Source organism: Diadema antillarum, unplaced genomic scaffold (assembly GCF_040938485.1).
Source record: "Diadema antillarum isolate AM-2024a unplaced genomic scaffold, OU_Dant_1.0 seq00000217_RagTag, whole genome shotgun sequence".
Classification (NCBI taxonomy): domain Eukaryota; kingdom Metazoa; phylum Echinodermata; class Echinoidea; order Diadematoida; family Diadematidae; genus Diadema; species Diadema antillarum.
In genome coordinates, this window is record NW_027271272.1 from 571814 (window position 1) to 586074 (window position 14261).

A 14261-nucleotide genomic window follows, 5' to 3' on the forward strand; every position below is an offset into this window, starting at 1 on the left:
TTCTTGAATTTAGCACAGAAATGGCAACCATTTTCCATGAAAGACGAAAGTAAAAGTGCGGTCAGTCACCGTGTACGTACCACAAAGCCGATCTGTTGAAGTTGCTTACATGAGTGGAACATGCTTGTACGCGCGCTTGTAATTGTCGAGTGCACCCGGCAAATGTTCATGTTTATTGTGACATCGGAGACGTGCTGGAACAAAAACTTGAGGGTCAATCTCACACATGACACAGTGTAGTTCTTGCCGACATAAAAGATTTGATGGCGTGCATGTGGTTCCAACAAGAAGCACATTGTCCGTATATATTATATAACCTGTCTGTATGTGTGTATGTCTGTGTGCATGTGTCTGTGTGTTGCATTAGTTTGCGACATCAAACAAAACCTCACTTGCATGAAAACCAGAAGACTAGGACACCAATCATTTCAGCAATCCACTAAACACTACATCAGTGACATTGTCTTGCTGTACAAACACTGGGCATATGCTGACAAAGCTCACTAGCACACCAGATGCAACCATTAACCAACTTTTCACTCAAGAATACACAACAGGTCAGCGAGAAAATATATTAAGATGTGGTAGCCAAAGTTTATTAGTCACATTCTCCTGCACAAAAACTCCTGAAAACCCTCTCAACTTGGATGTTCATCCCAAGTGTTAGGCTTCCTAGAAACACTACCCCAAGAAAACATTTAGTGTTCTGAACTTATCCATGCGTCGTAGAAAACACACAGAACATGACATTTTGCGAAAAATAAAATTATCTTTTCTGGAGTGGGTTGTCTTCTTGGAATATTTAGCCTTGATGTATGATGCATTTGTACTACTTTTCTGTTTTTTCTTTGAGGTATATGTGCTTCTAATACTGCTGTTTTCTTCGATGCCAAGATGTTGATGGTATAGCATAGAAACTGAAGATCTTGGGTAGTGCACGGCAGAGTGTGGCAGAAATGGACTGGCTCCTTTTGACGCGGCCACAAAAGCCTAGTCGAAGAGACCGAAGCCCATGTCGTCATCGGATTCCTCCTCCGACTCCTCCTTCTTCGTCTCCTCGGCTTTGGATTCCTCAGCGGCGGCCGGAGCAGCTGCGGCTGCGGCAGCCAGGAAGGCAGATGGGTCGGCCAAGAAGGCCTTCGCCTGTTGAGGATGAGGACAGACACCAATGCACACAATTAATTATTTCATTTCATTTTATCTATTTATTTATTCTAATTTTTAAACAAAAATGCAGTCGACAGTAAGACATTTACACACACACAGGGATCCACAAAGTTGCTGTTACTGTTTTTAGTGTCTTCTTTCAAACAGATACACATAGATACACACAAATACACATTATATGATATCTTCATATCCCTCTAATATCTCTCTTTTTTTCTTAATTCTTTGTACCTATGAATAAAGATCATCATCACTATCATCACCACCATCATCATCATCGTCATCATCATCATCATGGCAATAAGAAGAGAAAAAAGTAATTTTCCAAGCATGCCTTAACAGATTTCAAAACAGAACAAAACATCAAACAACTGACACAATGCTTACCTGCTCGGCCTGAGGGAACTCGATCTCTGTCATCACGGCAACCGCTAGGAGGTTCTTGAAGCCGTTGACGATGGAGTGCGGGGCACTGGCTGTGGTTGGGTAGCCGATCTGCAGGCAGACTGCGGCGATGTTGGCAACTCCCTGTCATATAGTGTCGGAAGTGAAGAGCATTCAAGAGATTAGTCCACAAGCCACATTTCACAGGAATTGATAGTGTTGGTAAAGTGTTGGAGTAGCTTCTAATCCCCAACTCTTCCTGTACACCAGCAGAACACAATTTCTTGCAACTATGGATGTATCTTTGATAATAATGGTGTGTATTCAGTTGCCTAATTCATATCAAATCTTGGTGACTGACTCCAATGTGGGGGTGCCAAGTAATAATCAATTTCAGACATCTTGTAAGTTCAGGCACATGTGGCAGTGAAGTGGCCCACATTGAAAGCAGTGTTTTGTGATAAAATCTAGTTGGCCGAGACAAATTTGCAGGTCTTACAACAAAGAAAGCAAGGACCAAAGAGCAAAAGTGGTTTTCATAATTGCGAGAAAGGAAGTCAATACTCAAAATTTCACATAGCAAATAAATTTCCACACTAAAATATAAGATGAAGTGACTCGAGATTAAAAAGCATGAATGCTGTTCCATGGTAAATGGAATACATCCATGCTGAGGCATTAGCCGGGTGCACACGTACAAAATAGCAGGATGACGATCGCGATCCATATCTCGAGTTTTTTTGCGAGCGTCCACACGTACCAAATTAGCGTGATAGCGATTGCGATCGGTATCCCGCTAATTTTGTGAGCGTCCACACATACCGAATCATCCCGCTAATTGCCGATAGAGATAACAGCAAAGCCTGCAAACTGGGTCACACCGCACCCTTCTCTATCACTGCCTGCGCACACTTCCCTTTGTCCTTCGTAGAGGCCTCGCTGTTGTGATGTGCTCATTGCATGATGGGATATAAAAACTCGAGATTCTAATCCCATCCGTTCACACTACCAGCACGGGGCCAATTATCCCTCTAATTGATGAACTAGCGCAAGATTTCTTGGGATTAGCATCGCGATGCTTATCCCGCTAATTATCGGGTTTTTTCTGTCCACACATGTAAAAAACTTGAGATACCGATCGCGATGCAAATCTCGAGATTTGTATCCCGCTAATTGGTGTACGTGTGAACCCCCCTATTATGAACAAAGATTTCTGTACATTTTTAGGCATTAATTCAAGCTGACACTATGACAGTTTCAATATCACTGTCACAAACCAAAGAGAGCAAAGAGGAACCAACCCCATTGGGTAGCCGGCAAATATTCAAGTTTCAATTGATCAATGTGGAGATGTTCAATGGTCAACAAACAGATCGCAAAATAGCAAACGGTACTCACGGCAGAGAACTTGGCAAAGATGTCCTCGTTTGTGATGTCCAGGATGCTGGGGTGGAACACGGAGCCGGCTTCATAAACTGAAAAGGGAGAGTTTGAGAAGTCACAGGCATTAGACCATAACAAAGCACTTAGAAGTGGCAATAGCCACAAGTTTCATATAAAGTGAAGACATCTGTGATATGTGACTAACTGGTGCCAAAGTTTGGGAAAATTAAAACTTATTCATCAGCTTACATCAAAATGAAGATATCTAGATAAGTAATCTAAAGTACCATGAAGTTAATTTTTTCAAAACTTATCATTTACACTAAATTATGCTAATTTATGCATAATAATGCATGAAATCAGACAATTTGGTATAAATCACTAATAAAGCTCAAAAACAGGCACATTTTTGGTATAAATATTCTTTTTAGTGTCCTTAGCAAATGTAAGAGAAAAAAGTTGCACAATCAGAAAAAAATTTCCTAAGTAATTTTATTGTTTTTTGGAATTTCTTATGTATTTCGTTGTTTTTTTCGACTTTGTTTTTCATTGTTTTTTCGATGAAATTCGTCCGTGACATTGTTCCGAACAAGAAAATGCGTTATTAATTGATTTTAATCAATAAAACCCCCAAAATAATCATGCTTTTATGAAATTTGCCTGTAAACACAGTTTGCATTGAAATTGTACACAAATTCACGTTTTTGAGCAATTTTTGGTCTGACATGCACATGCATATTTATGCGCAACTTCGGAAACCGCGCACCCGGGCGGAGATACAATATTCTCTCAATTTCCTTCTCTACATATGTCCTGTATCTTCAGGTAACCTAGCGACAAATTCCTGAAGACCAGTCATATCCACAACATCAATCAATTGCAAATACAACTCCACAACAACAACAAAAGTAATGATTAATAATTTCTTGGTGCTACAGTCACTTTCTTTAGAGATACAATGTATGCTTATTACAGTAATTTTTATATATCACAAAACCGATTAGAGATTATCAATTTCATATGAAGTCACGTTACACTCTCCTGATCATCACATTTTCTCTCTTGTACAGTGTCTAATCTTGACATGAAAATGCAGACCAGGAAAACTACAAGTCTGCACGCTACAACTACACATGTATTGGTACAACAGTCTTGAGTAGCTTGAGGATCTCACCCTGGCGGATCTCCAGACCGTAGGAGAAGGGGAAGATCTTCAACATGGACAGCAGCGTGGCCTCGGAAGCTCCCACCTTCTCATCCTTCTTGATCAGGTGAACTCGGTTCTGGAGGAGGAGACATGACATTTGATGTGGAAGGCATCAAGCACTGTACTCGTAGAAGATCTTGGAATATGAAAATTTACCCCCAACTCACTGATGCAGTGACATAAAGTGCACTCCCGTTATTTTGAACACGTTTATAACGAAATTCCGGTTACAACGAAGTAAAATATCTGGCTGCAACGTTATTCACTAGCTATGTATTTTCATTGTTTATTTGTTCGGTTGTAACGAAATTTCGATATAACGAAAGAAAACTGCCGGTCCTGAGGACTTCCTTATAACGGGTGTTCACTGTACTGAATATTGGCAAGACATTGAACCTTCAAAATTCTGGTACGAGACTGTGTTTCAAACTGATGTCTCATGGGGTATGAATATCAACGGGACTCAACAGGAACACATTATATAATGTGGGACGTTCAGACGCTGTTTCAAGGGCTTGGTGTTGGTCAAAGCGAGGCTGCCGGCTCTCAGTGGGTTCAGCCATTTCTGGCTCTGAGGGCGCTTTTGCAGCACACTGGCAACAGGCCCCGGTGTCATCATGACTTGATGGAATCAGGGAGGCAAGAAGTATTAGGGTGTTTCTCAATCTCACCCTGCTATCTTGTTGCATATATGTAGCATAAATCTTACTGACTGCTACCATGAGTGGCTACATCATATGCCCATCAAAGTGAAAAATAAGGGGGCATAACACAACAGCCTTTGCTTTCCTTTTTAAAACTACACAAGACTGACCACACTTTATATTTCTCACATTTTGAACCATTTCTATACTGGGATATCTTAAGATAATGTTTCTAGATAAAAAGACCCCATCTTTGAAATAACAGATGACTTTAACACTGTAGTAGTTGTGCAGGATTTATCTTATGACAAACAGAGAGGAGTATCTTTTTTCTATATAAACACCTCAAATTATTCTCAGTGATTATAAAACAATCAGTTACACAATGTACTATTTTTTTTTTTTTCAAAATATGGCAATATTGCAGTAACATCTGTTCTAAGGCACAAAAATATGCCGAAACAAACCTCTGGATTGATCACAAAGAATGAGCGTTTTGAAGTATGACTTACACGATGATCACACATAATTTTATTTGGGTGCATGCCTACATGACTCAACTCATCGTTGACTATGACAGAAGCAATTCAAGAGTGTCAAAGAACCTCACCAGGATTTCAATGGTACCCCTGGAGATCTTCGTGGCGATGGACAGAGCCTGGAAGAAGGAGGTCTTCTCTGGACCCAGACCGGTGTTGACGGGGTCGATGAACACATCGATGGGGGCAAGGGAGCCTGCCTTGGCGGGGGCAGCAACCTGATGGGAGGGGGTTAGGGTGAGCAAAAAGAATACAAAATTACACATCGGAGACATTATGTGGTTAGCTAAAAGAGGTGCATTGTGCACTTTGAGAAAAAGATATGCCATAATAGGCTCTCTTGATTCAGGATTGACAATTTCTGCAAAATTCTGTTTAGTGATGTAGTATTCAGTGATCAGATACTGGTGTGGAATGTGAGTTGAAAACTTTTATAGAGTTTAGCAGTGGGCCATAATAGTACAACATAAAACTTTTATTACTTTTTCTGACTACTTTATGGCGTCGCCAAGCTGCCTGGTGCAAACAATAAAATAAGATTTTTCTAATTTAATCTTAAAAAAAGAAGAAGAAGAAGAAGAAGAAGAAGAAAAAATTATGACCCAGAAAAGGTACGGAGTTCACCTGTTTCACTTCAATTCATGTTCGACTGCACCAATTCAAAACGAGTTTACACAGATATACGGGAAAGATGGGTGATAAGCAAGAGACACACATATAATCCTTTGGGTAACACTATGAGGATGAGGGTTAAAGACTATCCATAGGTACTGTAAAAGTGGTTTCTTTCGCGTACAGAAACTTTCGCGGTTTCCATCGGTGCCGACTTTTTCGCGTGTGTTTAAATTCGCGGTCGCTAATGACAGCGTTGTAACAAGCCACGAGTTCAAAACATTTTCGCGTGATGTTAAATTCGCGGTTAAACCTCAAAGCGCGAAAATAAAACCACCGCGAAAGAAACCACTTTTACAGTACCAATTTTTGCACATTTCATCACTGCCCATTCATATCATTTTATACAGTTCTGATTTGTTGCAATCATGCTGGGGGAACTTGGGCAGAGACTTTCCATGCCGAAGGGGGATAATCAAAACGGGGTTCAGACGTGGTTGAAGGGCTTGGTGTTGGTCAAGGCGAGGCTGCTGGCTCTCAGTGGGTTCTGCCATTTCTGGCTCTGAGGGCGCTATTGCAGCACACTAGCAACGGGCCCCGGTGTCATCACAACCCCATATACGAATGGTTTTACTTTAACCAATGACAACCCAAAGAAAATATCCTCATTATACTGCCTCATAATTATAAAATCTTCTAGGAGATCCCCCCCCCCCCCCTTTCCAAAGAAATCAATACAGGTAGCTATTTTTGACTGGCAAGTATTAAAACAAATATGGGTTGAACTAGAGTGGGTGCATAGCAGTAACCATAAATTAACTGTCAGAATGTCAGTAAATTATTAACATGTTCCTCTGCATGAATGGCATGATCGCATCCCTGTCACATGATCTAAATAATTCAAGCATTTCCCAGTATATTGTACTTGTCTTTGCTATACTCTGTGAACAAACGTAACATGGATTTTCATTCATCTTGGATTACTTAACATACTATCATGCCTGTATGAAGAAGTATGATATAGAGAAGGTAGGGCTCTGCATCAGAAAATTACTTTACCTTGTTTTCTAGAATCTTGTCTCGGACCTCCAAGAGTTCTTCCTTGGTGAACACGAAGCCGACATTCCCCTTCATGTGGGGGAGCAGCCTATACAAATGACACAGGAATGGCAAGATTCAATGGTGATGCTCAAAACTCAAGTTTTGTACACTCTATGTTATCACGATTAGAAGAATTGGCTCTTTGAAATAGATACGAGCAGGCTAATGTTCACACAGAGAGGTTCCAAAATACATTCAAAGAGAAACTCCTGTATGACTTAACAAACTTATTCAATCATCAGGATGGTTTTTATATTCTCCTGTCCCGACATAAAGAGATGTCTCCATTTTTCATGGAGATTCTGGCAGAATCGGAGCAATTCATACGCTCTGTAGATACCTTGCACGTATCTAAGACATCTTAAACAAAGGTGGCCTTTGCAAAAAACCAAATCTAAATGTAAGTCCCGTTAATACTATTCATCCCATCTTTGCAACAAAAATTGTCTGAAATCCACATTATAAAGCCAGATTGACAAAGTGACTACCAGTAAGTGTGAATTTTCCTTTGTTCATAATTCTCTTTAAGACTTTCCCAGGATAAAGATCTTAAAATGAAGGAGTATGATGTGTAAAATAGCCAAAAGAAATGGCATTTTAAAGTTTCAGATGTTTTCAAAACATGAATATCACTTAAAATGGCAATTACATGCAAACATTAATCTACCATCCTTACTTCTCCAGGTCGGGGTTCCTGTCGAGGTGGCCACGGATGGCCTTGCGGATCATGGTGTTCTTGCCCATGAGCACAACAGCGTGGCCACGCAGGGAGGAGCGGATCGCCTGCATCTGCTTGGAGCCGACATTGTCGACGCCCACGATGAAACACTTGGGATACTCATCCAAGAGTTCCTATTGAAGAGGGACATAGGAGATACTTTGTTGGTTTTCCTAATGTAGATTTACATTACCTTGGTACCGGCCCTCCACAGAGTAAACAAGGAAAAGTAGAAATTACGCGGTGCGTAAAATATGTCCCCGCCGGAAGTAGCATTTAGTAGCAAAATGTACAATATCGGTAAAAAATCAAGGTCAAAGGTCAAAGAAGTCAAAGGTCAAAATTCTGTGTAGAAGTTTTGAAGCCCTCACCTAGTGCCATCACAAAAAGCAAACGGAATCGAAATCGGGTTAGAAATGGCGAAGGAGTAGCATTTTGTAGCCAATGTACAATATAGGTCAAAAATCAAGGTCAAAGGTCAAAGAAGTCAAAGGTCAAAATTCTGTGTAGAAGTTTTGAAGCCCTCACCTAGTGCCATCACATAAAGCAAACGGAATCGAAATCGGGTTAGAAATGGCGAAGGAGTAGCATTTTGTAGCCAATGTACAATATAGGTCAAAAATCAAGGTCAAAGGTCAAAGAAGTCAAAGGTCAAAATTCTGTGTAGAAGTTTTGAAGCCCTCACCTAGTGCCATCACATAAAGCAAACGGAATCGAAATCGGGTTAGAAATGGCGAAGGAGTAGCATTTTGTAGCCAATGTACAATATAGGTCAAAAATCAAGGTCAAAGGTCAAAGAAGTCAAAGGTCAAAATTCTGTGTAGAAGTTTTGAAGCCCTCACCTAGTGCCATCACATAAAGCAAACGGAATCGAAATCGGGTTAGAAATGGCGAAGGAGTAGCATTTTGTAGCCAATGTACAACATAGGTCAAAAATCAAGGTCAAAATTATGTGTAGAAGTTTTGAAGCCCTCACCTAGTGCCATCACATGAAGCAAACGGAATCGAAATCGGGTTAGAAATGGCGAAGGAGTAGCATTTTGTAGCCAATGTACAATATAGGTCAAAAATCAAGGTCAAAGGTCAAAGAAGTCAAAGGTCAAAATTCTGTGTACAAGTTTTGAAGCCCTCACCTAGTGCTATCACATAAAGCAAACGGAATCAAAATCGGGTTAGAAATGGCAAAGGAGTAGCATTTTGTAGCCAATGTACAATATAGGTCAAAAATCAAGGTCAAAGGTCAATGAAGTCAAAGGTCAAAATTCTGTGTAGAAGTTTTGAAGCCCTCACCTAGTGCCATCACATAAAGCAAACGGAATCGAAATCGGGTTAGAAATGGCGAAGGAGTAGCAATTTGTAGCCAATGTACAATATAGGTCAAAAATCAAGGTCAAAGGTCAAAGAAGTCAAAGGTCAAAATTCTGTGTAGAAGTTTTGAAGCCCTCACCTAGTGCCATCACATAAAGCAAACGGAATCGAAATCGGGTTAGAAATGGCGAAGGAGTAGCATTTTGTAGCCAATGTACAATATAGGTCAAAAATCAAGGTCAAAGGTCAAAGAAGTCAAAGGTCAAAATTCTGTGTAGAAGTTTTGAAGCCCTCACCTAGTGCCATCACATAAAGCAAACGGAATCGAAATCGGGTTAGAAATGGCGAAGGAGTAGCATTTTGTAGCCAATGTACAATATAGGTCAAAAATCAAGGTCAAAGGTCAAAGAAGTCAAAGGTCAAAATTCTGTGTAGAAGTTTTGAAGCCCTCACCTAGTGCCATCACATAAAGCAAACGGAATCGAAATCGGGTTAGAAATGGCGAAGGAGTAGCATTTTGTAGCCAATGTACAATATAGGTCAAAAATCAAGGTCAAAGGTCAAAGAAGTCAAAGGTCAAAATTCTGTGTAGAAGTTTTGAAGCCCTCACCTAGTGCCATCACATAAAGCAAACGGAATCGAAATCGGGTTAGAAATGGCGAAGGAGTAGCATTTTGAAAAAAATGTACAATATAGGTCAAAGGTCAAGGTCAAAGGTCACAACTGAAATTCTGTGTAGAAGTTTCAAAGCTCCCATGTAGTGCTATCATATAAAGCAAACAGAATTAAAATTGGCTCATAAATGACAGAGAAGTAGCAAATTGAACATTTTGATCACACACGGACGCACAGACAGACAGACAGACGGACGGACAGACACACGGACACACACACGTACGGAGCCCGTTTCATAGTCCCCTGCTCGAACTCGTTCGGCGGGGACAATTAATGCATATATGCCAACTCTACCGCATTTAGCGGTAGTCTGCTTCTGAAAGATTTCATTAGCATTCAAGCTAGCGCTGCTCACATAGGCATCCTGGATTCTACCACTTTCTCAAATGAAAATGTTGGCAAGTATGTAATGTTAACTTTGGTACATTTGGTGAGATGATTGGACATTCAGAGTACATGCACTGTAAGCAACTGACATCATTAAATCAACTTACAGGATGGAATAATCTGAAAGGATTGGTTGGCATTTCTTTGTTCATATTTAGGACCAACCGTTTCCATTCTTCACCCCCTTATACACAAAAAACTAGAATTAATTTAATTCTTCATGTACCCTGCATTTTCCATTCTTCTGTTTATTCTTTCTTGTATTTCCTGTTGTTGGCATCCAGTACAAAACTGACTAATGGTTGAACAGCATGCCTATGTGTCTGTGATAGGCAAAGGGGTGGTAGTTACATTGAAACAATTCAAATAACCTGCACTTCAGTCATACTCATATACCATCACAAGTATTAAAATGGCCTTCATCAGCATCACTACATTATATGTTATGTACGGTAACCTTAAAGATCTGTATTACACTTGACCTACGTTGCTCATCTAAATTCCTGTTCACTAGTGTCCCTTGCTTTCATTATTGCAGATGACAAGCACTTCAAAACACAAGAACTGATGACAAAACATATTTGCATTTATTAAACACTAACAACTGTCCATACTTGTTCTCACACACTGTGAAACAAAAACCACAATAAAAAAGAAACTAAAATAGGAGAGAGGTTTTGAATTTTTGTTCACACACACTGAAACAAGAAAAAAAAACACTAAAATAAGAGAAAGGTTTTTAATTTTGGCAGAAGTTCTTACGGTGAGTTTCAAGAAGTAGTTGGACTTCCACGTGGCCTTGTCTTCCCTGGGCATCTTGTGTGTCTCAAGGATCGCCGGAGCAGATTTAAAGACAAGACAAACTGGAATCCAACATTCATTACCGCATGCAGATTCAAAGAGAAAGAGAGAGAATAAAAACAAAATATGAAAAGACAAAGTGACAATTTTATTTGGTTGTTGTTTTTTTTGTGTTAAAATTAGAGATCTAATACAGTTTAAAAACAAACTGTCTATAATTTGATCATATCATTGTCCAAAATTTGACCATCCCTTGATGTGACATCAATCCAATGCCCCTTTTTCCTTCTTTTTTTCGCGGCCACATAGATCTTAGTAGACAAGTCAAGTCTACTTGAATTTTGGCACGCACGGGAGGTCGAACCTTGGTACAAAGTTGTTTTCCTGACAAGAATGTAAAATGAACATAGAGTAGCGGACCCAGTTTGCGGCACGTTAAGGCCTTTTCAAGGGTATTTAGTAGTATTCTGGTAAAACGGGCAACAGAAATTAAATAGGCCTAATTAAAAAAAATAAATAAAAAAAAACTGTTATTGGAAGAGGTACCAAAGGCCTCTTGACGCTGCATCACAATTTTGTATGGTGGACAATTACCCTAGTCATAATAATCAATTTTATGCAGAAAATTTGCAACCACCAAGAGGACCTGGTTTGCGGCAGGAGGGTCCAGTTTGCAGCACCCCAAACAAAAATGTCCCCTGATTTCTTCAAACATTGAAATTTTGCAAAAACCAAATATTTTTTGATGGTCTAACTAGTTTTCAGCTCGTTAGAGCACTTTATTTGGATTCATTATCTCGATCCTTCACGATTTCATAGTTTTTCAAGATCGCATGTATTTCATAAATTTCCACCAATTTTGACATGTAAAATAGTGCTATGTGTGTAAATCCCATAGGGGTACCGCAAACCGGACCCATCCCCAACATTTTGGTCACTGTTGTTGCAATCCTCAAAACTGACAAAGGAAATGAATTTAGAATATTTAACACAGTTACATGAGGAATACTTACCATGCCAGGCCTCTTTTGATAGTAAGATTTTGTATTTGAAAGATACAAACAAGGGATGATGGTTGCCTAGCAACAGAAGAAAATCTTAACGTTTTGTTAAGAAAGTCATAGATCATCTCCTTTTTTTAAAAACAGCATGACACAGATGGTTTAAATCAGAATTATGAAGGTCATCATCCGAGTTATTTCTATCAAAAGAAAGCTCTTCAAATAAAACAATTTAGAAAAAAAAAAATACCCTTCTACTTTTGAGATATTCCTATTAAAGTTAGGGGTGCCGCAAACTGAACCCCGGCCCAACCCCTGCAGCAAACTGGTGCCCCGACTCTAGACGCTAGAAGTAGACGTTTCGCACTAAAGTTGGATCTAATAGATTACGTAGAATAATCTTTAATGTTAAAATGAACAAAAAAAATGGAGTCACAATATTCAACAGTATGGTTGGGTGTTCATAATACTGGCCACCTAATGTTTTTCTATCAATAGAAATGTGAAAAATCTCACAATTTGCCTGAAATTTTACACACGTGTGGAGAAAATACTCATTTCATTACGTACATCTGAATACTGATAGCATCAGATGTAGAGTAAATATTGAAGAGTATACTCGATGAGTTTGAGGTGACAAAAATGAACGTAAGTATCAAAAGTCAAAGCTATCGTGATGCGATTACGTCGCTCTCCTAGTGGTTGGTGGTCGCGCTCGTACAGCCCTGTCGCGACGTACCATGTACAGCGACTGGGCTGTGTATAGTTACCATACACCTAACTGCGACCAGCCCCAACACGCAGTGTTGGGGCTGCGCATTGTAGCAGACATGATCATGACAGGCGAAGTATAGCGCCTAAAAATCAATATGAAATCGCAAAAATTCTGCAATATGAAGACTAATACAGGTGAAGATGTAATGTTGAAGACTGACTGCGTTCAACTTTTGGTTCTGGCAATAGTCCCTTTCTGCTCGGTTTGATGAGTTAAATGCGACTCGGTCGAGAGGAACTCGGGAGAACTACATCTTATACAGTCAATGGATTTGAGATTTGTGCGCATGCGCTGGCCGTCAAGTCGTGTAGCTTTGTGGCAAGGCCTTATCATACTGTTGGCAAACCCTCTCGCTGTATATTGCGTTGCTTTCTGGGTGGGTGCGCGCGCGCAGGCCTTGTCAGAAGGCTAAACGCATTGCGACTCCGCCAGCAACATGAATATTTACGTGCGCAGTGTACTGCATACTGATTTCGAAAATGGTGAATGGGATGGGGAGCTAGGACTACGGACCCGTATATGGCCGTGAAAAAAACGTTTTTTCAAGATCATTGGACCAGTGTGAACAAGAACAAGGTGAACGAAGGGTATTAATTAGATAAGAATCTTATGTAACGTTATACTATAAAAGTACGTTTTTTCCTCGTGATATTCGAAACTTACGGAGGTGCGAAAATCTGTGACAGACTGTGTATGTTTTTCAAGCTTACCGATATAGCACTCTATTGACTCAGGACGCTCCCACAGTGTGTAACTGTATACGGAGCGTCCCGGGGTTACCATACACCTTGACAGTCTACATCATACACTGCAGTCTACAGTACAGATTTTATTGACAATTCATATTTTTTTGGCATAAACAAGGGTCCTACTTCTTTGAAAGGTAAATTGTCATTGTGCATTCCATTGCCATATGCAGTGCTCCAGAGCTGAGAGCGCTCAGTCGAAGTCAGAGGCCGGGCCTCTATCGGGCCTCTATTCATGTAAAGCGCATGTCACAGGCTTCTAATACACTACAGGCTACAGCCTGCCTAGCCTGGGCCCGTTTATGTACACGGACTCTTGCACATACAGAGCTCGAAACGAATCGAACCACGTTGCCCCACTGCGTGCAATGGATTGCATCGCAATGGCACGATAGCATGTGCGCTACTACTGGCGGGTCAAGTTGTAGTTGAACGCATTCCTTTTATATACACTTAATTTATCAGTCAGATGAACACTTGTTCAGTGCAACACGAAATCAAGACACCAAAGTATACAACCGCGTAATAAATATGATTTTTCTGATGATTACAATTAGTTTTTGATGAAAATTTGTTCGGACAGACACATGGTCACACTCACATTTTGACTAAAGATATGCGTAAGAGATCGAGTTTGGGCTGGTTCCCAATTAGTGTATAGTGTGATAGTGGAGTGTAGTACGTAGTGTGCAAAGCACCCACATTGAACAGGCGCTGGTTGAATGTGCGCAGCGAAATTGTCGTCTCCTTTAATTTTCCTCGTCACAGATCGATCGTACTCGCGCTCGCTGTGTGTGTGTGTGTGCGTGTGTG

At 40.2% G+C, this 14261-nt stretch overlaps 1 protein-coding gene across 1 annotated transcript; it reads right to left on the reverse strand.

The window, feature by feature from the left end:
- Window positions 1-572: 572 nt before the first annotated feature.
- LOC139729106 (large ribosomal subunit protein uL10-like) lies at window positions 573-14086 on the reverse strand. Its single transcript, XM_071640033.1, has 9 exons — window positions 14050-14086; window positions 10888-10988; window positions 7714-7889; window positions 6996-7083; window positions 5396-5542; window positions 4109-4217; window positions 2950-3026; window positions 1555-1695; window positions 573-1143 (listed from the first exon to the last, which is right to left on the reverse strand). Exons 2-9 carry the CDS (start codon window positions 10939-10941, stop codon window positions 991-993), a joined length of 945 nt encoding a protein of 314 aa, XP_071496134.1. The 5' UTR covers window positions 10942-10988; window positions 14050-14086; the 3' UTR covers window positions 573-990.
- Window positions 14087-14261: the final 175 nt, after the last annotated feature.